At 55.4% G+C, this 23,472-nt stretch overlaps 2 protein-coding genes and 1 pseudogene across 2 annotated transcripts in view; 1 reads left to right on the top strand and 2 right to left on the bottom strand.

Moving 5' to 3' along the window:
- LOC140680256 (uncharacterized) overlaps positions 1 to 23,472 on the top strand; it is a 1,118,524-nt gene that overhangs the window by 344,310 nt on the left and 750,742 nt on the right. The window lies entirely within an intron of this gene.
- Positions 1 to 23,472, bottom strand: part of LOC140680875 (uncharacterized) — a 490,116-nt gene that overhangs the window by 292,368 nt on the left and 174,276 nt on the right. Inside the window, exon 5 of the mRNA XM_072919759.1 lies at positions 1,583 to 2,228. Within this exon, the coding sequence (XP_072775860.1) occupies positions 1,583 to 2,228 (646 nt within the window). The remainder of the gene's footprint in view (positions 1 to 1,582; positions 2,229 to 23,472) is intronic.
- On the bottom strand, positions 18,092 to 18,684 carry LOC140680947 (olfactory receptor 14J1-like; annotated as a pseudogene).

Raw genomic sequence — 23,472 nt, 5'->3', positions numbered from 1 at the left:
AGCCTCCCTTCTCCTGCCCCTCATTAGTGCATCGGTGCTTTTTATCCCAGTCTATATTTGATCCCAGTCCATATGATCACAGTCCATATCTGACCCCAGTCCCAATTTTATCCCAGTCTATATTTGATCCCAGTCCATAGGATCCCAATCCACATCTGATCCCAGTCTCTATTTGAACACAGTCCGTAGTTGATCCAGGTCTCTAGTTGATCCAAGTCCATATGATCTCAGTCCCAATTTGATCCCAGTCTGTAGGATCCCAGTCCCTATTTTATCCGAGTCCCTTGTTGATACCAGTCCATAGGATCCCAGTCCATATTTGATCCTTGTCCGTATTTGATCCCAGTTCAGTTCATTCCAGTCTGTAGGGCCCCAGTCCCTAATTTATCCCAGTCCTTAGTTGATCCTACACCACAGGATCTCAGTGCATATTTGATCCCAATCTCTGGTTGATCCCAGTCTATATGGCCCTGCACACATTCCAGAGGTCTGGAATTTCAGCTCCCAGCCAGGAAAAGACATTCCCTTTGCCCTTGAAGGCAAAGCTCTTGAGAAGGGGCTGAAAGCCAAGTGGAGCAAAATCCTACAGAGACATTTCACTGCTGGCCTCCATAACTTCAGCTCCTGAACTAAGAAATAAAATAATGATTGGGAAATAAAATAATTAAAAAATCAGGGGTGGGTCATTGGGGGCAGAGTGGGCAATTAAATTAGAGGAGGATTCAATTAAATCAAGGGATGATCTTTGGTGGTCCCTGAGGAAATTAAATTGGGGGAGGGTCTTTGGAGGTCCCTGGCTCAAGGGAGACACGGAGAGAGAAACAGAGCAGGCAAAGAGAGGTGGGAGGGAAAGGAGGACACAAACACAATCAGCTGAGAAGGTGGTGCCCTGAAAAACAGAACTGCCACGGACTGGAGATGAACGGCAAAGAAATCACTAAGTCTGAAAGTTTTATTTGCTATCAAATACATCCCAGCCACCCAGCCCCACACAATCCCCATCCCACCGTTCAAAATTGGGATCCCACTTCTCCCAGTCTCCTCCCAAACCCATCTCACCCTGGCAGCTGTGGATTTGAGTGAGTTTGGCATGGGATTAAGGCTTTTTGTGGTGAGAACATGCAATTTGAGGTGGGATTGAGCCTCTGTGGGTTAAAATTCATCTGTTTTCAGTAGGATGTGAGTGCTTTTGAGGTGAAAGATCGATCCCTCTTGGCTTTTGGAGTGCAGAGAGATTAAGAAGAGAAAAAAATAAAGGTCAACACTAAGGCAGAAGCAACTAGGTGTGTACCCAACATGGATGACAGGGAATGTGGGTCACCAGAGCTGTGCCCAATGTGGGTTCTCCAGTGGGGGATAGAGTTTAGCTCTTCTCGCACTTGGGGCACTCACAGGGCTTCCCTTACTGGTGCCTCCGTTAGTGTTTGGTCAAGTTAGAGCTATGTGAGAATCTCTTCCCACACCGGGGACACTCGTAGGGCCTCTCCCCGGTGTGGATGCGGCGATGACGGATGAGGGTGGAGTTTTCCCTGAATCCCTTCCCGCAGACGGGGCAGCAGAAGGGCCTCTCCTCTGTGTGAACTCGATAGTGCTTGAGGAGATCGGAGATGGTCTGAAACCTCTTCCCACACTTGGAACACTCATAGGGCCTCTCCCCAGTGTGGATCCTCTGGTGCTTGATCAGGCTGGAGCTGTGGCTGAAGCTCTTCCCACACTCCCCACACTCGTAGGGCCTCTCCCCAGTGTGGATGCGCCGGTGCGTGGTGAGGTTGGAGTTCTTCCTGAATCCCTTCCCGCAGTCGGGGCAGCAGAAGGGCCTCTCCTCTTTGTGAACCGGATAGTGCAGGAGGAGACAGGAGCTGGTCTGAAACCTCTTCCCACACTCGGAACACTCGTAGGGCCTCTCCCCAGTGTGGATCCCCTGGTGCTTGATCAGGCTGGAGCTCCGGCTGAAGCTCTTCCCACACTCCCCACACTCGTAGGGTTTCTCCCCAGTGTGGATCCTCTGGTGCATGATCAGGTGGGATCTACGGCTGAAGCTCTTCCCACACTCCCCACACTCGTAGGGCCTCTCCCCAGTGTGGGTCCTCTGGTGCACGATCAGGTCAGAGCTCCGGCTGAAGCTCTTCCCACACTCCCCACACTCATAGGGCCTCTCCCCAGTGTGGGTCCTCTGGTGCCTGATCAGGTCAGAGCTCCACCTGAAGCTCTTCCCACACTCCGAGCACCTGTGGGACTTCTCCCCATCATGGAGCTGCTCAGGGACCCCCAGCTCCGAGCTCTGGCTTGATCTCCGGCCGCCTCCTCGGCCCAGGGTGGGTCTTTCCCCCTCAGATCCTCGCGATCTGCGTTTGCAGCCCCTCCTCGTGCGGGATCTCCGGGGCTTTTCCTCCCCGTCGGGTTCCTGCACCCTGGAGCCGCTCAAAACGGCCTCTTTCACCAGGTTCTGCCGCAGGGATTTGTCCTCCCTGCTCTCCATCCTCAGCTCCTGCTCTGGGGAAGGAAGGACAAAGAGAGGCTCTTCCTCTTCCTCGCAGCCTCCCAGGGGCTGGGAATGGGAAATCCTGGTTTGGGGAAAACAAGGGATGAGCACGTTGAGTTGGAAGCTCCCTCTGTCCCAGTCCATCTCTACAAGTCCCTGGCCACCTGGGCTCCATAAAAACCTCCCAAACACCGAGATCCAGCCCTGAAAAAGCCTCCCAGGAGTTCCCCGTCCCTGCTGCCTCCCCTTTGCTGTTCGGGGCTCCCCCCTGTCCCAGCTGCTGGGGTCACGCTTACATTGGGGGTCCCCCTTCTCCTCACTGCCCGCCCTCCCCAGGCTGCCGGGAGTCCCAGCAATCCCAAAAGCTCCCCCCTCTTGGCTCTCCCCATTCAGGGGTGCCGGGGCTGTTTGGGCTCCCGGGCTCCCTTCTCCCCTTCTTCCCTGCTCTGGGCTGCCGGGGCTCCAAGGAGTCCCCCCATGGGGCCTTTTCCGCTCCGCTTCGCAGTTCTTTCTTCTCCAACATCTCCCCAAAAAACCCAACCCAGGCACCCCCCAGGAGACCTGGCCCGAGCTCCCCCTCCCCGCTCACCTGCGGGATGGGGGGCGATGATCCCACAGGTGGGGGCTGCGAATTCAGGCAGGGCTGACCGCGCGCTTCTCTCTGCTCTGCTCCATCCGCCTTTCAACCTCCTCTTCCTCTTCCTGCTGCCCCTCCTCTTCCATCCCCCCTCCTCCTCCTCCTCCCTAAGCCCACCTCCCGCTCCTCCTTCATCCCTGCCCTTCCCTCCCTCCTCCTCCCCCAGGAGCAGTGACACCCTGACACCCTCGGTTCCCGTTCCCGCAGCCTGCGGCAGCCCGCGGCAGGAGCGGGGATGGAGCCGGGACAGGTCGGGATGGGCAGCGCGGGGCTCTCGGCTGCTCCCAGCCGCTGTTCCAGGGGGGAACCCGGCCCGGGCCAAAGGAGAGGCAAACTGGGGAAACTGGGGGCTGCACATCCAAACTGGGGCTGCCTGGGGACCCTGCCTGGGCACTGCCGGCCCTTGGGGCTCCTCTCAGGAGATCAGGAGGGGGGAACACAGAGAGGGCTCGGGGATGCCAGGAGTGGCAGCACTGGGAAAGACTGGTTTGTACTGGGATTGTACTGGAATCATACTGGGAGCAGCTGGGCCCATGCCAGGGCAGACTGCAGTCACCCCGAGGGAGACTGGGATCGTACTGGGATCATACTGACACAGAGTAGGAGCCTATGGGGGCCAACTGAGACCATGCTGGGGGCAAATGGGATATACTGGGAGTGACTGGGAGCATGATGAGGGTGACTGGGAGCAGCTGTGAGCAACTGGGATCATGCTAGGAGCAACTGGGAGGAACTGGGAGTCACTGGGTGCCTGCTGGGGATGACTGGAAACGACTGGGCTTATACTGGGATCATGCTGGAGGTGACTGGGATCATACTGGCAGTGAGTGCCACGACACTGAGGCTGACTGGGAGCGGTTGTGAGCAAATGGGATCGCGCTGGAAGGAACTGGGAGTGAGTGGGAATATGCTGGAAGGAACTGGGGGACACTGTGAGAGACTGGGAGGGACGGTGAGGGTGAAAGGGGCAACTGGAACCATGTGGAGCACAACTGGTTCATATTGGCACTGACTGGGAGCACACTGGCATCATCTCTGGATCATACTGGGAGGGACTGGACTAATACTGGGAGTGTCTGAGAGTGACTGGGAACACACCATGCACAGCATCCCTGTACTGGGGGTGACTGGGAGCAACTTGGAGCACTCTGGGAGCAAATGGCATCATACTGGGATTGACTGGGCTGATGTAGCTGGAGGCAACTGGGACCATACTGCAAGTGATTGGAAGTTACTGGGATTATACTGGGACCATACTGGGAGTGCTGGCATGTGACAAGGATCATACTGGAGGTTACTGGGCTCATACTGGTGATGAAAGGGAGCAACTGGGATCCCACTTTGGGCTACTGGGAGCAACTGAGAACAACTGGGATCATGCTGCAAGCAAACTGGAGGAATTGGGAATGACTGGATGCAGGCTGGAGACAACTGGGACATACTGGGCATGACTGAGATCATACTGGAATAACAAGCACCTTACTGGGATCACTGGGAGTGTCTGGGAATGACCACAGAGATGCTGAAGGCAACTGGGATTTACTGGGGATGTCTGTAACCTTACTGGGGTGACTGGGAACACACTGGGAACAACGGGGACCATGCTGGGGAGAACAGAGAGCGAGTGGAAGTGAGTGGGTCTACACCGGGGACAACTGGGCATGACTGGGACCATGCTGGGAGCAACTGGGATCATATGGGGAGTGATGGGGTTGATACAAGGGACAACTGGGGGCAACTGGGATCACACTGGGGAGAACAGGAAGCAACTGAAAGCATGCTGGGGGCAACTGGGATCCTACTGGATCTTACTTGGAGCAACTGGGATCAGGCTGGAAGCAATTGAGGACAACTGGAGTGACTGGGAACATGGTGGGAGCAACTGGGATACACTGGGAGAGACTGAAACCACAGTGGGGGTAAATGGGAACAACTGGAACCACAGTGGATGATAATGGGAGCAGCTGTGCTCGTGCTGGATTCATACTGGGATCCTACTGGAACTGGCTGGCATCATACTGGGAATGACTGGAAGTGTGCTGGCTGTGACTGGAACCATGCTGGAGGTGACTGGGAGCAACTGGGCCCACCCTGGGAGTGACAGGGAGTCATTCTGGGCAGGGCTGGAATCATACTGGGAGTGACTGGAACCATACTGGGGGGGACTGGGTGCAGCTGGGATCATCCTGGGAGCCACTGGGATTCCAGCAGGTGTGAATGGATCCTGGCTGGGGGTCACTGGGAGCTACTGGGCCCATGTTGGGAGGAAAATCTGGACACATTGGAAGCAACTGGGACCAACTGGAAGGTACTGGAACCGTGCTGAGGGGACTGAGACCACAAATGGGGAAACTGGGTTCATACTGGGAGCGACTGGGACCACACTTTGGGCAACTGCCAGAAACTGGGATCATGCTGGAGGCAACTGGGAGTAACTGGGAAAGACTGCGATCATTTTGAGGTCACCAGAACCTTACTGGGCCAACTGGAATATACTGGGAGTGTCTGTGACCATACTGGGGGGACTGGAACCACACTGGGAACAGCTGGGACCATGCTGGCGACAGCTGAGAGTGAGTGGGACCATGCTGAGTGGGACTGGGACTATTCTAGGGACACCTGGGATCATACTGGGAGGAACTGGGAACAACTGCAACTATTCTGGCAGCAACTGGGATCATACTGGGATCACAGTGGGAGCAGCCGGGTCCATGCTGGGTGAGACTGGGAGGAGCCAGGTCCATGGAGGGTGACTGGAATCATATTGGGATTGACTGGGAGTGGCTGTGAACAACTGGAATCATGCTGAAAGTAACTGGGAGGAAGTGGGAGGGACTGGGAGTATTCTGGGAGTGACTGGGATATACTGGGAGAGACTGGGAGTCATAGGGATCATACTGGTGGTAACTGGGGTCATGTTGGCATTGACAGGGAGCAGCTGGGATCACACTGGGGGGCACTGGCATCATACTGGGAGTGACTGGGATCATACTGGGATTACAGTGGGTGCCAAGGGACCCTGACTGGGGGTTGCTGGGAGCTGCCAGGCCCATGCTGGGAGCCAAATGCACACACCCTGAGAGCAACTGGGAGCAACTGGGAATGACAGGAGTCATGCAGGTGACAACTGGGATGTACTGGCAGAGACTGGGATAAAACTGGGGGCAGCTGAACCATGCTGAGGTAACTGGGAGTGCCTGGCAAAGACTCTGGGAATGTTCCAGGCAACTGGGATGTACTGGGAGTACCTAAGAACATGCAGGTGGTGACTGGGACCACACTGGGAGCCACTGGGAATGTGCTGGGGGCAACTGGGACCATGCTGGGGGCAAGTGTGAGTGACTGGGGCCCTGCTGGGGCAGACTGGGATCATACTGGGCTCATATTGGGATCATACTGGGAGTGACTGGGACTATACTAGGAGCAACTGGGAGAAGTGGGAACACACCGGAGAAAAGTGGGAGCAACTGGGACTTGCTGAGGGCAAATAGCGTCATAATGGGGAATGACTGAGAATGACTGGGCTCATACTGGGAGAAACAGGGATCCTGCAGGGAGTGAGGGGAAGTGACCAGGGTGATACTGGGACTGACTGGGCTCATCCTGGGAGTGCCCAGGAAACTGGAAGCACACAGGGGTAGGAACTGGGCACCTGCTGGGAGCAGCCCCTGGCGGCCCCGGTACCCCCGAACCCCTTTCCCGGCCATGCCGCCCCTCCAGCCCCAGCACCCCCATTGCCGGGTGCCGGCACTGCCAGGGGTCCCCCCTCTCGGGGTCCCCGCTGGGGCTCCTGGGGCTCTCCTCTCTCTGCGCTCCCGCCCAGGGAAGCCGCGGCTCTCCCGGGGCTCCCCAAATCCGGGGTCCCCCCGCCGCTCCCGCCGCTCCCGCGCGGTCCCCACGCGGCCCCGGCAGAGCTCGGAGGGCCCGGCCGGGAAACCCAAACCGCACCGCGGGGGGACCCGCATCCCCCCGGCCCCGCCGGGGCTCTGCCGCCACCCGCACCGGGACCCCCCAAAAACACCTCCTGGGGACCCCCGATGTCCCCCCGAGGGCAGCTGCGGCTCGGCCTTGGAGCCCTGCCAGCTCCAAACATCCCCCCAAAAACCCCAAACCCAGGGAGCCCCGGGATATTTGGGGCCAGCTCCCCCTGCCCGGGCACCTGCGGGATGGGGGCGACGCTCCCGGGGTGCTGCGAGTTCAGACAGAGCCGGAGCCCCGCGGTTCATCCTCCCCGCTCCTCCTGCTGCTCCCGCTGCCGCTCCGCCTCTTCCTCCCTCCTCCTCCTCCTCCCCGCAGCCGCGGGAGGGGCGGGAATGGAGCCGGGACAGGTCGGAACGCAGAGAGGGGTGGGGGGATGCCAGGAGTGACTGGGCTGTACTGGGATCATACTGGGAGCAGCTCCTGGGTGGCTGATCCTACTGGGATCATACTGGGATCATACTGGGAGTGAGGAGGAGCAGCGCGGTGGCTCCAGCGCTGGGGCTGGGGGCGCTCCTGGCGGGCGAGGGGGGAGTGGGACCCCGGCACCGGGACCCTGAATCGCCATTGCCGGCACCGGGACCCCCCCTGCTCCCCTTATCCTGCACAGGGACCCCCCTGAATCCCCCATTTCCGGACATCAGGGCCCTCTGCTCCCCTTTTCCCTGCTCCCAGCCTCTAGATTTCCCGTGTGCCTGATCCTGGAACGCCTTGGAACACCTTGGACCCCCATTCCTGCCTTTCCCAGCCCCCAGCCCCACCTTTGTGCAAAACCAGAGACCCTCTGAACTCCCCCTTCCCAAACACCCCGGGTGTCCCCACCCTAGTACCCCTTTTTGGGAAACCCTGGACTCCCCTTTCCTGGGCTCAAGGACCCCTGGAACTCCCTTCTACCTCTCCATCCCTGCCCCCCATTTCCGTGACCCTGAGACCCCCCTGCGCCCCCATTCCTGAGAACCAAGACACCCTTTTACCCCTTTGCCCGGCACTGAGACCCCCCTGCACCCCCTTATCCGGCACCAGCACAACCTGTTCCCATCCCACACCTCTCCCAACCCCCAGTCCCACCCTTTTCCCTGACCTGGGACCCCTGGGCCCCCATTCCTGCCTTTCCCAGTTCCCAGCTCCTCCTTTCCTCATGTTCAGGAGCCCTGGCACCCCCTTTCCTGGGCACAGGATTCCCTGGACACCCCATCCCAGCTCTCCCAGTCCCTGCACCCCCTTTCCTTGGCTCTCAACCCCTGAAGCTCCTCCCCAGCTCTGCCATCTCTTTATGTCCCCCTTTTCCTTGGCCTGTGGACCCCCCTGGATCCCCAAACTCTCAGCCCCCTCAGCTCCCCCAAATCTCCATGTCCCCCCAGTTCTCCACTCCCTGCAGTTCCTGGAAGTGGCGCTGTCAGAGCCCGGCCCGGGGGTCCCCCAGTCCTTGATTGTGGGGGGCGTGGACGGGACCCTCTGCGAGCGCTGCGGCAGCGAGCGGGGCCGGATGGAGGCACAGACACCGGGGATGGGGGCGGGAGCTGAGCTGGGATATTGGGACAGCCAGAGCTGGGACACTGGGGTGGCCAGAGCTGGGATATTGGGATAGCCAGAGCTGGGATATTGGGATAGCCAGAGCTGGGGCATTGGGATAGCCAGAGCTGGGATATTGGGATGGCCAGAGCTGGGATATTGGGATAGACAGAGCTGGGATATTGGGATAGCCAGAGCTGGGATACTGGGATAACCAGACCCTGCTCAAGGACAGGAACCGGCCCGTGGCTGACAGTGACCTGGAGACGGGGCTGGTACAACCAGAGCAGGGGCAGTGGGGGGAGCCGGGGGCTGGGCTGGGATCTGTGGGAATGGAGGACTCTGAGGGGCTGGGATGGGATCTCTGGGGATGGGAGGGATCTGTGGGGCTAGGATGGGAATCCAGGGAGTTCCAAGGGGCTCCCTGGGGCTGGGACACAACTCCATGGGTCTGTTCTCTCCTTGTTCCCAGGTCTCCACACAGTGCAGGGGGTTTCCAGCTGTGACCTCCTGTCCAACAGAGCGTCCATGGATCCCACCAGTACGGCTACGAGGGCTGGGATTTCATCTCTTTCCTGCTGGGATCCGGGAGCTTTGCAGTGTCAAACACTGCTGTCTGGATATCCCAGAGGTGCTGGGAATCCAGAGGGATCATGGTGGAGCAGATGAAGCATTGCCTGGGACACACCTGTGTGGAAAGGCCCCCAAAATACATCAGATATGGTTGGGAGCTCTGGAGCACAAAGGTGGGTGTAGGAGGGGAAGGGCAATTCCTATGGGAATGGGGGATTCAGGAATGGGGGACTTGGGAATGCAGGAATTGCCATGGAATTTCCATGGCCAGATCTCACTCTCATCCCAGTCAGCTGAGAATTTCATGGATGGATCTCCCCCTAACCCACTGCCATGGGAATTCCATGGGGAAATGATTGGAATTGATGACCAATCCAATGAGAGCAGTGCAATGAGAAGTATTCCCTGCTGGGATTCCATGGGACATTGATCCCAATCCTTTGCCCAGGCCGGCTCTGCTGTGCCCGTGGCAGCACCAGGGGAGTGCCCTGTCCCTGCCCTGAGCCCAGCACGAGCCTTTCCTTGGGTGTTCCGTGCCCTGCCCGGGGCAGGAGGGCACTGCCGGAGCAGCTTTGGTGGCCCCGGGCACCCGGCTGGGCTGCAGCCACTGCAGGGACTCCTGGGGAGTGTTCCAGAGCAGAGCTGAAAGCAAACAGCAGTTTCTGGAGGGGATTCTGCCCCTGGGCCTGTGCTGGGAGCCCAAGGGCAACAGCCCAAAGTGCTGGGGCTCATTGTCCCTCAGCCAGGCCGTGTTCCCTGGCTGTGCCCTGTCCCTCTGATATGCCCTGTCCCTCAGCTGTCCCCTGTCCCTGTCCCCTGTCCCTCAGCTGTGCCCTGTCCCTCAGCTCTGTGATGCCAGGTGTGGCAGCAGGACCTGGGGCAGCCCTGGGGGAGAACAACCCTGAGCCCCAGCTGGGCCAGTTCCCCCAGCTCCCCCCAGGCCACTCCCAGCATGGGCCCTGTGGCTCCCAGTCACCCCCAGTATGGTCCCTGTCACTTCCAGTTACACTCAGTGTGATCCCAGTATCATCCCGGTCACTCCCTGTGTGATCCCAGCATGTTCCCAGCATGTTCCCAGGTGTTCCCATTCACCCCTATAATAGTTCCAGGCACTCCCAGTATGGTTCCAGTCCTTCCCAGTATGATCCCAGTATGAACCCAGTCACTCTCATTATGGAACCATTTGCCCCCAGTAAGGTCCCAGTCACTCCAAGTCACCCAGTATGATTCCAGTCACTCCCAGTATGATTCCAGTCACTCCCAGATAGTCCCAGTATTACTGCAGTAATTTCCTTTATGGTTCCTCTGTGATCCCAGTCACTCCTGGTTAATGCAGCCTGGGGTCCCAGGGGTCCATCTGACCCCCGGGCTGCCGCTGCTGTGGGTGTCCGGATAGCGCTGCGCTGTCAGGCTCAGCCTGTCTGGGTCCCTCGGCTCAGCTCCCAGCCACAGGCAACTTAGCGAGCACCTCTGGAGTGATTTCAGCTCTGTGAGTTCAGCTCTCAGTGATTTCGCTCTGTGCTCACAAGTGCCTCTGGCAGACACACAGGGATAGAGAGAGGAAAAGGCTGTATGTGGTTCCACAGCGATGTCCTTCATTGCCAGCTCCTCTGAAGGTTGCAGTTACAGCTCTTCTGCCAAACTGGGCAGAAATGGGTGTTTATATGGGGTACTGGGGTGTTGGAAATTGTCCAGTTGCCAGAGTTGAGAAGAATACGACCAATAGCCTTACAGAGAGATAAGAAGGGTCTGAATGCAGAAGAGGGGCTTCTTTGGTCCAGTCACTGTGACTTAGGCATTTCTTATCTTAGGTGAGTGACCGCCAGGGAGGCCTTGCAGGGCCTCTGACTGCTACAGTGACACTGCAGAACCTCATGGAACCGTGGGTCAGTTGTGACAATGCAGGTCCAAGGACACCATGGTGACACTACAGAACCTCATGGAACCAAGGGGCCAGGGTGACACTGTGCTGCCTCATGGAATCAAGGAGACCATTGTGAACTCGGTGACCCCAAGGAACCAAGGGTCCATGGTGACCTTGTGCAGCCGCAGTGTCACAGAGGAGCTGCTGTGACACAGCGAGGGCACACGGAGCCCAGGGGCCATTGTGACACATCAGGGCTTTGTGGAACCACGAAGCCATTGTGACACTGCAAGGCCTCATGGAAGCACGGGGCCATTGTGACACTGCAGAAGCAAGGGGAACATTGTGACACTCCAGGGCCTCATGGAACCAAGGAGACCATTGTGACACTGTGTGGTCCCATGGAACCAAGGGAACATGGAACAGGTCTGGCTGGCTGGGCCTCCTGGGGACCACCTGACCACCTTGGCATGTTGAGGGCTGCTTCTCATCTGCCCCTGAAGCCCTGGGGCTCTGGGCTTTCCTTCCTATGGGAGAGAACTGTCCTTCTCCTCCAGGGAACCAGGGCCAAAACTGGGATTTCTTCTCCAAATTTCCTTATGTAAAAGGATTGTTTCCAGATGAAATCTGCCAGGAGAGACAGGTCTGGCTGCCTTGACCACCCAAGGGTCACCTCTCATCTGCCTTTGAAACACTGGGACCGTGTGCTTTTCTTTCTTATGGGAAAAAAACCATCCATCTCGACCACACCCATGGCCAAAACTGAGGATCTGCCTCCAGAATTCCCTATATCCAAGGATAGCTCCCAGACAGAAGCTGCCAGGACTGACAAGTCTGGCTGGCCTTGGCTTCCTGAGGGGTGGCATTCATGTGCCTCTGAAACACCGGGGCTCTGTTCTTTTCTTCCTAATGTAAATAATTCTTCCTATCCAGGAACCCACAGCCAAAATTGAGATTCCACCTCCAAAATGCCCTGTGTCCAAGGATAGCCCCTGACGAAAGGTATCAGGAGAGACAGGTCTGGCTGGCTTGGCCTAAGGGTGCCCACCTCTCATCTTCTTCCAGAACACTTGGACTTGCACTTCTCTTTCCTATAGGAAAAAATCATTCATCCTGTCATGGCCAAAACTGGGATTCCACCTCCAAAACTCCGTACATCTGAGGATTAATGCTTTGAGAAATGCTTTTTGTTGATTAATGACCTATTAAACCTTTTCCCAAAGTTTCTCTTATCTTCTATGTTGCCAGAAAGGCTGTTTTATTGTTTTGAGCTCCTGAGAATCTCTTGTTGGTATTTCTTCAGTGCATCCAACTCAGAGGACAGAACCAATTGTAATTCCTTTTAAATGTCCCATTGGGAGAGTTTTTTAGGGGATGGGGGTCAGGGCTTGTGTGTCCTGCTTGGCACAGCCCAGGCAGGGCTTTCACAGCCCCATCCCACACTCCATTTCCCAGCTGGAGCCGCTGGTGCCTCTGAGTTCTGCTGCCCCAGCCCCAGGGACGCTCTCCTTGTCTGCCCATTCCCCCAGGGTCTCTGGGCAGGGATGGCCTCAGTGGGGGCTGCTGACATCCTCAGCAACTTGGAGGCTGCTGCTGAATTTTACTGCTCCAGAGGCTTCTTCAGCCTTCAGCTCCTCAGTGCAGGAATTCAGTGCCCCAGGGCTCATTAACATTCAGAACACCTTAACAAGCCAAGCCCTGGGAATCATTTAAGTTTTCAAATCTCTTGTGGTTGATTACACTATATTTAAAAGGACAGTGAGATAAGATTTCTTCAGGTCCTGTTTAGTTTTTTTTACTCCTAATAAATTGATGTGTGAAATCTCCAGTTGACACTGAATCCGAGTGCCTCCTCATGCAGTTGGAATAGATATGAAAATCAAGACCCTTTGTGGCTGACAATCCATCAGACTCTGTCCCTGCCCCCACCCCACCATTTCCCCCATCCAAGCCCTGGCACTCAGAGCAGCCTTGTGCAAATCTGAGCTCCCTCCAGCCCAGGCTGCACCTGCGGGTTTCAGCTCCATGGCTCCAACTCCCACCTGCTTTCCTTGGAGAAGGAGCTGCCCCAGACACAGAGGGATGTTCATTTATTGCCAGCCAACAAAGCCAAGGGAAGGCACAGCTCCATCAAATGCAAAAGTCATTCCTCTGCTGGATATTAAATCCACTTTGCACAGCAGACAGTCTCAGAGCAATGGAAACACCTTCTGTGCCCAGCACAGATCCCAAGGTCCCCCCAAACCCTCCCTGCCCCAATTCTGCCCAGATTTGCTCTTTGCACACACGAGTCACAGGCTGAAGGCAGGAGCTGCCTCCATGCCCAGAGGGAGGAAAAGAGGGAAAGTGGATGAAGAGCTCTCCTGTGCAGAGCCAAGGTCCAAGTGCCCCTGCAGTGGGAACCACAACTCATCAGGTTTGTGTCCTCTGGGCTCAGGGACTGGTGACACTCAGAGGCACAGAGAGGTTTCGTGCCAACAAACACAAGTTTAACATTTGAACAGTTTAAAAACAATCACAGCTCTTCCCTCAACTCTCTGTGATGTCCCAGCAGCATCTGACATGTCCCCCATGCCCAAGGGATTTCTGCACAGGAACAGTTTTAGACAAAGACATAAAAGGTAATTCTGTGATAGATATAAATGTGAGTAAGGTGTTGAATAATGTGATATTTATTTGAACTTCAGAAAGACTGCACAACTCTGTGAAGCTCAAAGCATGAAGCCAGTCAGTTGAGAGGGCCTTGAATGATGAGAGAGCACCTAGAGGAGGAAATCTGGGAGCAACAGGAAGGACATAGATTGAGCTTGTCTAGTGAACAGATTTCCTTAGACATGGCCATTTAAACAGGAGAGCTGGAAACACCTGAAGGAAGAGGGAGATGATGCAATAAACAGAATATTGGTGACTCAAGAGGATGGAAAGATCAATATTTCTTCTTCTCCCATCAATACACTTCCAAGAAATTCCTGTTCCTAGAGGGAAAACATTGGTCTTTCTTAAAAGTAGTGAAGTGACCCAGATAATAAAAATGTCCCTGTATAATATGAAATGTACACGTATTAACACCTGTGCCCCTTTCAGGGCAGACATCAGCTGTGTGCCCAGGAACAGGCAGTGCCACTTGTGCCCGCCAGAGCTGCTCCTGCTCCAGGCCCAGGGCCCATCCCAGAGCTGGGGCAGCCACAAAGCTGTGCCCATTTCTGCTCATTGCTGCTCTGATGGGGATGAATCCTTAGCCCCTTGGAGGTTCCTGATGAATTTTCCTACTCCAGAGGCCTTTTCTTTCTTGAGCTCTTCACTTCAGGAATTCAGTGGAAAAAGCTCGTAAACATTTGTTCAAAATGCTTGAACAAGAAAAACCCCTGGGAATAATTGAAGTTTTCAATATTTCTGTGGTGAATTAGACAGATTTCAAAAGTGTACTCAAAGTGAATATACTGTAATCGAAACAATGCAGAGAGAAACTGTTTTGTCCTGTTTCCATTTCCTGTTTATAGATTGATATCAGCAATGTCCAATTGATATTGACTCTCAGCACCTTCTAGTGCAGTTTGAATAGATATGAAAATCAACACCCTTCATGGCTGACTATCAATAAGACTTTGTCCCCACCCCCTCCCCACAATTTCCCCCATCCAACCCCTGGCACTCCTATGGATCAGGAATGGTGTGGCCAGCAGGATCAGGGCAGTGATTCTTCTACTGTGCTTGGCACTGGCTGGGGCAGCACCTCGAGTTCTTTGTCCAGTTCTGGGCCCCCAATTTTGGAAGGACATGGAAGGGCTGGAGCATGTCCAGAGAAGGGAAACAAGGCTGGAGAGGCGTCAGGAACACAAGTCCTGTGAGGAGCGGCTGAGGGAGCTGGGGTTGTTGATCCTGGAGAAAAGGAGGTTCAGGGGAGACCTCATCACTCTCTACACCTCCCTGACAGCAGGGTGCAGCCAGCTGGGGGTCGGGCTCTTTTCCCAGGGAACAGTGACAGGACAAGAGGACACAGCCTTCAGCTGCACCAGGGGATGTTTAGGCTGGACATCAGGAAATATTCTTCACAGAAAGGGTGATTGGTCATTGCAATGGGATGCTCAGGGAAGTGGGTCAGCCACCGTCCCTGGAAGTGTTTAAAGAAAGACTGGATGTGGCACACAGTGCCATGGTCTTGGTGACAAGGTGGTTTTGGGTCCCAGGTTGGACTTGATGCTCTCCAAGGTCTTTGCCAGCCTGGTTGATAATCTGATGATTGTGACACTGCAGGGCCCTGGGGAAGCAAGGGGCCATTGTGGCACTGCAGGGCCTGGTGGCACTCAGAGGACCATGGTGACACTGTGTACGACATGGCACCACAGAGCCAAGGGCCATTGTGACACTGTGGGGCTGAATGGAAGCAAGGAGGGCATTGTGACAGTGTGGATCCTGGTGGGACCACAGAGGCCACTGTGACCCTGCAGGGCCTTGGGGAACCATGCAGAGCTTTGTGACAGAGCAGGACCTCGTGTCATGATGCTGTGACACTGCAAAGCCCCATAGATCCAAGGGGCCAGTGCTGGTCCTCAGGGACTCCTGGAATGAAGGAAACATGTTTGACACCGTGGTGGCCCTTGGGACCAAGAGGCCATTGTGACACTCTGGGACAAAGGAGAGCATTGCTGCCCTGCCAGGCCTCATGGAACCAAGGATCCACTGTGACACTGCAGGGCCTTGGGGGACCACGGTGACATTGTGACACTGCGGGGCCCAAGGATCCAAGGGACTTTGTGATACCAAAGGGTCCCATGGAACCAAATGGAACATTGTGACAGTGGGAGGCCTCATGGAATCATGGACATCATTGGGACAGTTTGGGGCCTCATGGAACCGAGGGGACACCAAGTTGTCTGGGAGGGTTGATCTGCTGGAGGGTAGGAGGGCTCTGCACAGGGCCCTGGACAGGCTGGATCCAGGGCCCAAACCCAGCAAGGTGAGGTTTAACAAGTCCAAGTGCCGGGTCCTGCACTTTGGCCACAACAACCCCTGCAGCGCTACAGGCTGGGGACAGAGTGGCTGGACAGCAGCCAGGCAGAAAGGGACCTGCAGGGACTGATGGACAGCAGGCTGGACATGAGCCAGCCGTGTGCCCAGGTGGCCAAGAGGCCAAAGGCTCCTGGCCTGGATCAGGAATGGTGTGGCCAGCAGGACCAGGGCAGTGATTCTTCCCCTGTGCTCAGCACTGGTTGGGCAGCACCTCGAGTGCTGTGTCCAGTTCTGGGCCCCCAATTTAGGAAGGAAATGGAGGGGTGGAGCGGGTCCAGAGAAGGGCAACAAGGCTGGTGAGGTGTGTGGAGCACAGTTCCTGTGAGGAGGGGCTGAGGAAGCTGGGGTTGTTGATCCTGGAGAAGAGGAGGCTCAGGGGAGACAAGGTAGTGTCAGGGCACAGGTTGGACTTGATGATCTCCAAGGTCTTTTTCAATCTTGCTGATTTGGTGATTCTCTGAATCCACCCTTGGAGCAGTTGCAGGAGGAGCCCTGGGCCTCCTCTTCAGAAGCTCCACCAGCCCAGGTCCCTCAGCTTCTCCTCACAGCCCCAAAGCCCATCCTGTCAGTCCTGCAGAGCCTCTGCAGCTCCTCCTCACTGCCCAGAACAGGGAGCCCCACAGCCAGACACAGCAGCCCAGATGTGCCCCCCCGGCCTGGGGTGCCTCTGGCAAGGGAGCAGCACCAGGCACTGCAGGAGCCTGCAGACAATTCCTGCAGCACTTGTGGGATGATCCTGCTCCCCAAGGGCCGTTCCCATGGTGCGAAGTCAGGAACTGCAATGGGGAGTGGGGCCAGAGAGGAAAGGGCAAACAGGGATGGGCTGTGTGCAGGGGAGGGAACAGGGGTGGGCAAGGGAAAGAAATCTGTAACAGGAAGAGTAAAGAAAGTAAATGTGAAGCCAAGGAAATGCTCAGGGCAGTTTGGGGGTGGCTGCCAGGCAGCCCTGGCTCTGAGCAGCAGCATCTGCAGTGCGACAGGAAACTCCCAGCTGATGGGAACAAACTTTCTGGCTGACTGCAGAGGCCAGGACAAAGCTGAGTGGTTTCCCTGGCATCCCCCAGCCCTTCCTGGCACCAGGGGCTGATGGCATTTGTGCTCCCTCAGGTTCATGTCCCCACAGCAGTAGCATGGGGGTGCTCCCGCCTGCTGTGTGCAATGCAAACAGGGGCTGCTGAGCCAGTGCTGCCGTGTCTGTGCCTGCAAGGATGCGGCACCTCTGTGAGCTGGGGGAGAGGCCAGGGCTGCAGAGGGGGATGTTGTTGGCAGCTCCATGAGGACGCTCTGGGACGCTGCCCTGGGCTGTGCAGTGCACTGGGGATGGATCAGCCCCTGCTCTGCTGCTCCTTCCCGTCTCCCCCAGGCCCTTGCAGAGCACCAGCCGTGCTGTTTGCCCACAGCCTGCCCACGGCCAGCCTGGGGCTGCTCACGGGGGTTTTCTGTGCTGAGCATTGGCCTGGCCGTGTTCTTGAGAGAGCCTGGGCAAGGAGCCTGGAGCCCCCAGGCCCTGGCCTGAGGCGTCAGCGCTGCCCCAGCAGTGCCCATGGCCTGTCCCTGCTGCAGCCCCGGCACTGCCACCCCCAGGACTGTGCCCGGCCCCGAGAGCACTCAGGCCCTGCAGCAACACCAGGGCCACCAGGGCAGCGGGGCAGGGCCACGGGAGCAGCACTGGCAGCACCAACTGCTGCTGCTCCTGGGCACAGCTGCTGTGCCAGCACTGATCTGCCCCAGCTCTGCACACAGACATCGCTGCTGCAGCTCCAGAGAAGGCAACAAAAGGGCATCTCTGCAGAAAACTCTTCTGGGAGATCCTTTAGTTCCTTTAAAGCCCCTGAGAGTGCAGCCCCTCATTGACACGGTCTGTTGCAATAAGGAAGGTGGACACAAACAAAATGAGAAATGGCACCAAAAATTACATTTATTGTGGAAAACATGAAAAAAGAACAACAAAGAAAAAAAATCCCCATAATTAAACCAACAAGAAGTACAAAAGACAACTTTTATTACAAGTGATTTGCAGAAATTGGCCAGCAGTTCAATGTCCCTGAAAGCACCCAGTCATGAGTCTCCACACTGCAGCCTTGAGCTCCTGGTTCCTCAGGCTGTAGATGAGGGGGTTCAGGGCTGGAGGCACCACAGAGTACAGAACTGACAGGGCCAGATCCAGGGATGGGGAGGACATCAAGGGGGACTTCAGGTAGGTAAATACACCAGTGCTGACGAACAGTGAGACCACGGCCAGGTGAGGGAGGCAGGTGGAAAAGGCTTTGTGCTGTCCCTGCTCAGAGGGGATCCTCAGCACAGCCCTGAAGATCTGCACATAGGAGAAAACAATGAACACAAAACATCCGAATACCAAACACTAACAGCACTAACAGCAATGAGCCCGAGTTCCCTGAGAGAGGATTTGGAGCAGGAGATCTTGAGGATCTGTGGGATTTCACAGAAGAACTGGCCCAGGGCATTGCCATGGCACAGGGGCAGGGAAAATGTATTGGCTGTGTGCAGCAGTGAATAGAGAAATCCACTGGCCCAGGCAGCTGCTGCCATGTGGGCACAAGCTCTGCTGCCCAGGAGGGTCCCGTAGTGCAGGGGTTTGCAGATGGACACGTAGCGGTCGTAGCACATGATGGTCAGGAGGCAAAACTCTGCTGAGATGAAGAAGAGAAAGAAAAAGAGCTGTGCAGCACATCCTGTGTAGGAGATGGTGCTGGTGTCCCAGAGGGAATTGTGCATGGCTTTGGGGACAGTGGTGCAGATGGAGCCCAGGTCGCTGAGGGCCAGGTTGAGCAGGAAGAAGAACATGGGCGTGTGCAGGTGGTGGCCGCAGGCTACGGCGCTGATGATGAGGCCGTTGCCCAGGAGGGCAGCCAGGGAGATGCCCAGGAAGAGGCAGAAGTGCAGGAGCTGCAGCTGCCGCGTGTCTGCCAGTGCCAGCAGGAGGAAGTGGCTGATGGAGCTGCTGTTGGACATTTGCTGTGGCTGCACATGGGCACCTGTTCAGAGAAAAGGATAGTTAAGTTTTGGAGGAGTTATCTGTAACCAAAATCAAAGCCATTTCCCATACACCCTCCTCTGTGACACACAGGGATATTCTTCTGTGTTTAAGAGCTTAGAGGTTGTCATTTTAAGCTTCCCCTATGTCTCTCCTGCTATTCTTGGATATCAGAAACGCCCAGCATTTCTGCTGCCCTCCAGGAGAACAGAGTTGGTTCCCTGAGGCTACAGGATGAGTGGAGACTGGGGAGACATGGTCTGTCACTTCATTCTGCTTGGAGTTTCTCTGGGCTTTCATTTTCTCAAATTAAGGATGCTCACACTCCCATGTTTCTCTTACAAACCCCCAGGTACAGCTGAGACAGATGGATCCACCACTGCCCAGCTCCACATTTGCAGCCAAGGACTCACATTGCTCATTTCACCAACCCAGCAGCATTTTCAGTGTCAAAACACCTCTGCCTTTCCCCATCAATCTTATAACTCAGCTATGCTCTAGGACATGTTTGCACCCTGGATTGAAGCTCCCATCTTGGACTGAAATCTCAGGGAGACTTCCAAGTGTCCTTCTGATGGCACTGGATGAAGGGGGATGCAGCTCCTTCCCTGGCTGCACTGCCAGCATTGCCCAGAGCCGGGCACTGGGGACAGCTGTGTCACCCTGAGCCAGCTGTGCCCCCTCCCAGAGCCCCCAGTGCCGGGCAGCTGCTCCCAGCCCTGTGCTCTGCAGAGGGAACTGGGCCCGGGGCTGCAGAGCTGCCCCACGGCTCTGCTGCAGCTCTGCCTGCACAGGAGGGGCTGCACGCCTTGGAGCCCCGGCCCTGAGGGCAGAGGCTTGGCTGGGGGACAGGAGGGAGGGGGCTTGTGCAGAGGGAGGGGCTGCACTGGAGGGGATCCTCTGGACATCTCTAAACTCTCCCTGCCACAGCATTTCTGGGTTTGTTTTCTCTCCTTCCCTGATCTTCTCTCTGCTTCCTGGAGATTTTCTTCCTGCAAGTGTTTCCCTGTGCCTGATCTCTCTGTGCCAGCACTCCCAGACCCCAAATCTCTGTGCACTCTCCTTGGCCTGACAGAACCCTGCCTGTTTGCAGGGCACTGGCTGGGGGCAGGTTCTGTTTGCAGCTTGGAGAAAGGAGAGCTCAGACTGAGCCTGATGGCTCCAGCAAAGGTGATGCTGCTGCTGTCCATGGGCAGAGTGGCTGAAAGCACATTAGGGATCTCCTGTGAGCACTAAAACTAACAGTTCAGATGTCTCATGCAATTGAAAAAATTCATAATCAAACTTTAATATTTATCCCCCCTCCCTGCCATTCTACAATAGTAGGAAACTGAATTTAAATTCTTAAGAAATTTCCACATTTTTATTAAAATCATTGTCTTGGAAGTAAACTGTGACTGATCAGCATGTCAGAGCTTCATGAGCATTTCACCTGACCTGCACCAGAAATACTCAGAGTTGTACTCACAGTGTCTGTGGGCATTGGGATGTTCCAGCTTTAGGAGATCACTCCAGGAGCTGCAGCTGCATTGTCCTGCAGCCAGAGGTTCCTGTGCCAAGGGCTGGCAGTGATTCTGCCCCAGGCACTTCTCAGCCCCTTCCCAGCCCTGACTGATTGAAGCTCTCTGTGCCTCTGTGCTGTGCCCGGGCTGGCTGCAGGCAGTGCCCCAGCCCTCCTGGGCTGGGAGAAGAGCTGCTCAGCAAGAGAAATGTGCTTTTGAAGCTCTGCTTGGTTACCAGGATCACCCTCTGTGCCAGGAGCCTGGCCCAGCTCAGCAGCACAGACACAGCACAAGGACTTTAATGACCCTCTGGGGCTTTGTGCTCAGGCCCTGAACATCAGGCCCTGAGAGGGAGCTGCACAAACCTCTCCAGAACTCCAAGTCAGAATCCAGCTCCAAAGTTCCTTGGACTTTTAATGGGTCCCACTGAGGGACACAACTGAGAAAGTGTCCCCAGGCCCCAGGCAGAGCAGAGAACTGGAGGCACTGATGACAGGTGGGGACAAAGAGAAGCCAAGTCTTGGTGCCCTGGGGCACAGCAGGGTCTGTGCCACCAAGGGCTGTGAGGAGACACCTTGTCCTGAGGCCCTGGGGCCTCCTGGCACAGCCCCAACCAGGCTGGGCACTGTCACCCCCTGGTCCTGCCCTCAGCATCCCCCCCCAGCCCACATCCCAGTGGCCTCAAGGATCTGCTGGAAGGAGTCCCTGGGGAGCCTTGGTCAGGAATGGTCAGGAAGGGCTCCTTCATGCTCCCAGGGACTGCAGGTTTTCCAAAGGACTTTGGCTTTTGCTTTTGCCTTGCAGTCTCTGAGAGGTTTTTGCAATTCTGGCCTCCAATTATCTGCTGTAATTAGTCCCTGGAGAGCCTTTGTCAGTAACAACACTCAGTGGGGCTCATTAATGCTTCAAGGTACTTCAGTTCTTTTAAGGTACTTGGTGTTTCCCTTTTAAACCAGACTCTGTGTGAGGTTTGTGCAATCATGGCCCCAATTATCTGCTTTAATGAGTCCCTTGAGAGCTTTGTGCTGACACTCAGTGGAGCTCATTAATACTTTTAGATACTCAACTTTTTTCACGTACTTTGGATTTTCTTTTCCACACTGAGAGGTTTTTGTGCCATTTTGAGTCTCTGAGAGGTTTTTGTGCCATCCTGGTCTCCAGTTCTCCCCTCCAAAGAGTCCATTATCGCTATAGGACACGAGAAAGCACAACGCAAGCCACCTGCCTCCTTGCAAGGCAAAAGAGAAAGTTTATTTTCAACACGTTATTTACAGAAACTGTGTGGGAAAGTTTCCCAATAGAATGTAAACTCAGAAGGCTTTAGAAAACTCAAGAATCAGGGTGACATCTCACCCTTTTAGTTTAAAAGAAAAGGAAAAATGAATAAGGTTCAGTGTCTGTTCATGGAGGAATCATCAGAGTGATCACCCACCGTCATCTTCAACTGAGTCATCACTCGATGATCCATCCATTTGATGACTTTCAGTTTGGTCACGGCTTCTATGTTGCCCGTTTGTCGGATTCTGTCTCTGCGGTTGCAGATCAGGACGAACACACCTTGAAGGTACCCAGCGTACCCCAGTATCTGTGGAAACACAAGCATACCTGCGCCCCGAAGCGATAAGGTCATAGGGACCTTCCCATTGTTTAGTGACTAAATTCCGCACTCGAACTTTTGCTCGAGGCTGATGTGCCTTGTCTACAGCCTGCAATGAGAGATGATGATTTAAAATGACAGGGTTATTTGAATTCTGCTGCACTGTAAGATGATTGATGGTGTACAATGCTTTCTCCAACCGACTGTGCGGGGTCTCACCCTGCATTCCCCGTTTTTGTTTTTGAAGAACCCACTTCAGAGTACCATGAGCGCGTTCTACAATAGCTTGGCCAGTTGGAGAATGGGGGATACCAAACTTGTGTGACACACCCCACAACTGCAGGAACTGCCGCACCTGCTGCGATGCATAAGCAGGACCATTGTCGGTTTTCACAGCAGAAGGTATGCCCAGAACGGCAAAGGCCTGCCTCCAGTGGGCAATGACATCACGAGCCTTTTCTCCAGTGTGAGCGGAAGCCCACATCGCAGAGGAGAACGTGTCCACCGTGACATGCACATACTTGAGCTGGCCAAACTCGGCAATCTGGGTGACATCAGTCTGACAAAGCTCCAAGGCCCTAAGGCCTCTAGGGTTTACCCCTGCTGGTAGAGGCGGAGCAAGTGCATGGCAGTCGTCACAGGACTCAACAATGCCACGAGCCTCTGTTGGCGTCAGCTGAAACTGCTTCTGCAGAGTATGTGCATTCTGATGGAAAACCCATGTGATGCCTTGGCCTGTGCGAGTGTATCAGGATGGGGTGCTACCCACGCCGGATTAGCCAACTTGTCAGCCCTCGCGTTACCTTCTGCTACAAACCCTGGTAAATTGGTGTGACTTCTCACATGCAGAACGTAAAACGGATGAACCCGGGCCTGAATAGCACACCACAAGGTCTTCAGTAAATGAAACAAGGCAGGGTTACTGACCTCCTTCAAAACTGAGTGACCCAACCACTGTGCGATGTCAGCCACATAGGCAGAATCCGTGACCAAATTGAAAGGTTCCTGGGAAAATCTCTCAAATGCCATAACAGCGGCCCTCAACTCAACCACTTGGGCCGACCCATCCTGATGACCTTTCAGAACCTTCCACTCAGATCCATCCTTCCAAGTAACAATGGCCTTTCCTGTTTTCCCTGAACCAGGAGTAAAGACGGTGGGTCCTTGCACGGGTTCCTGACTATTTTTGGGCCGCAAAGAGATCTGCATAGATTTTGCCACCTGCAGTAGCTTGTGGCTGGGCAAATGATAAGTGATCTGCCCTGAAAAATTTTCTAGAGCACATTGCAGGGACACACAGCGTGCAAAGCTCCAGTCAAAGT

Source organism: Taeniopygia guttata, chromosome 30, assembly GCF_048771995.1.
Source record: "Taeniopygia guttata chromosome 30, bTaeGut7.mat, whole genome shotgun sequence".
Taxonomy (NCBI): Eukaryota; Metazoa; Chordata; class Aves; order Passeriformes; family Estrildidae; genus Taeniopygia; species Taeniopygia guttata.
Note: the sequence above shows the minus strand (reverse complement) of the source record. Positions and strands in the feature narration are given on the sequence as shown.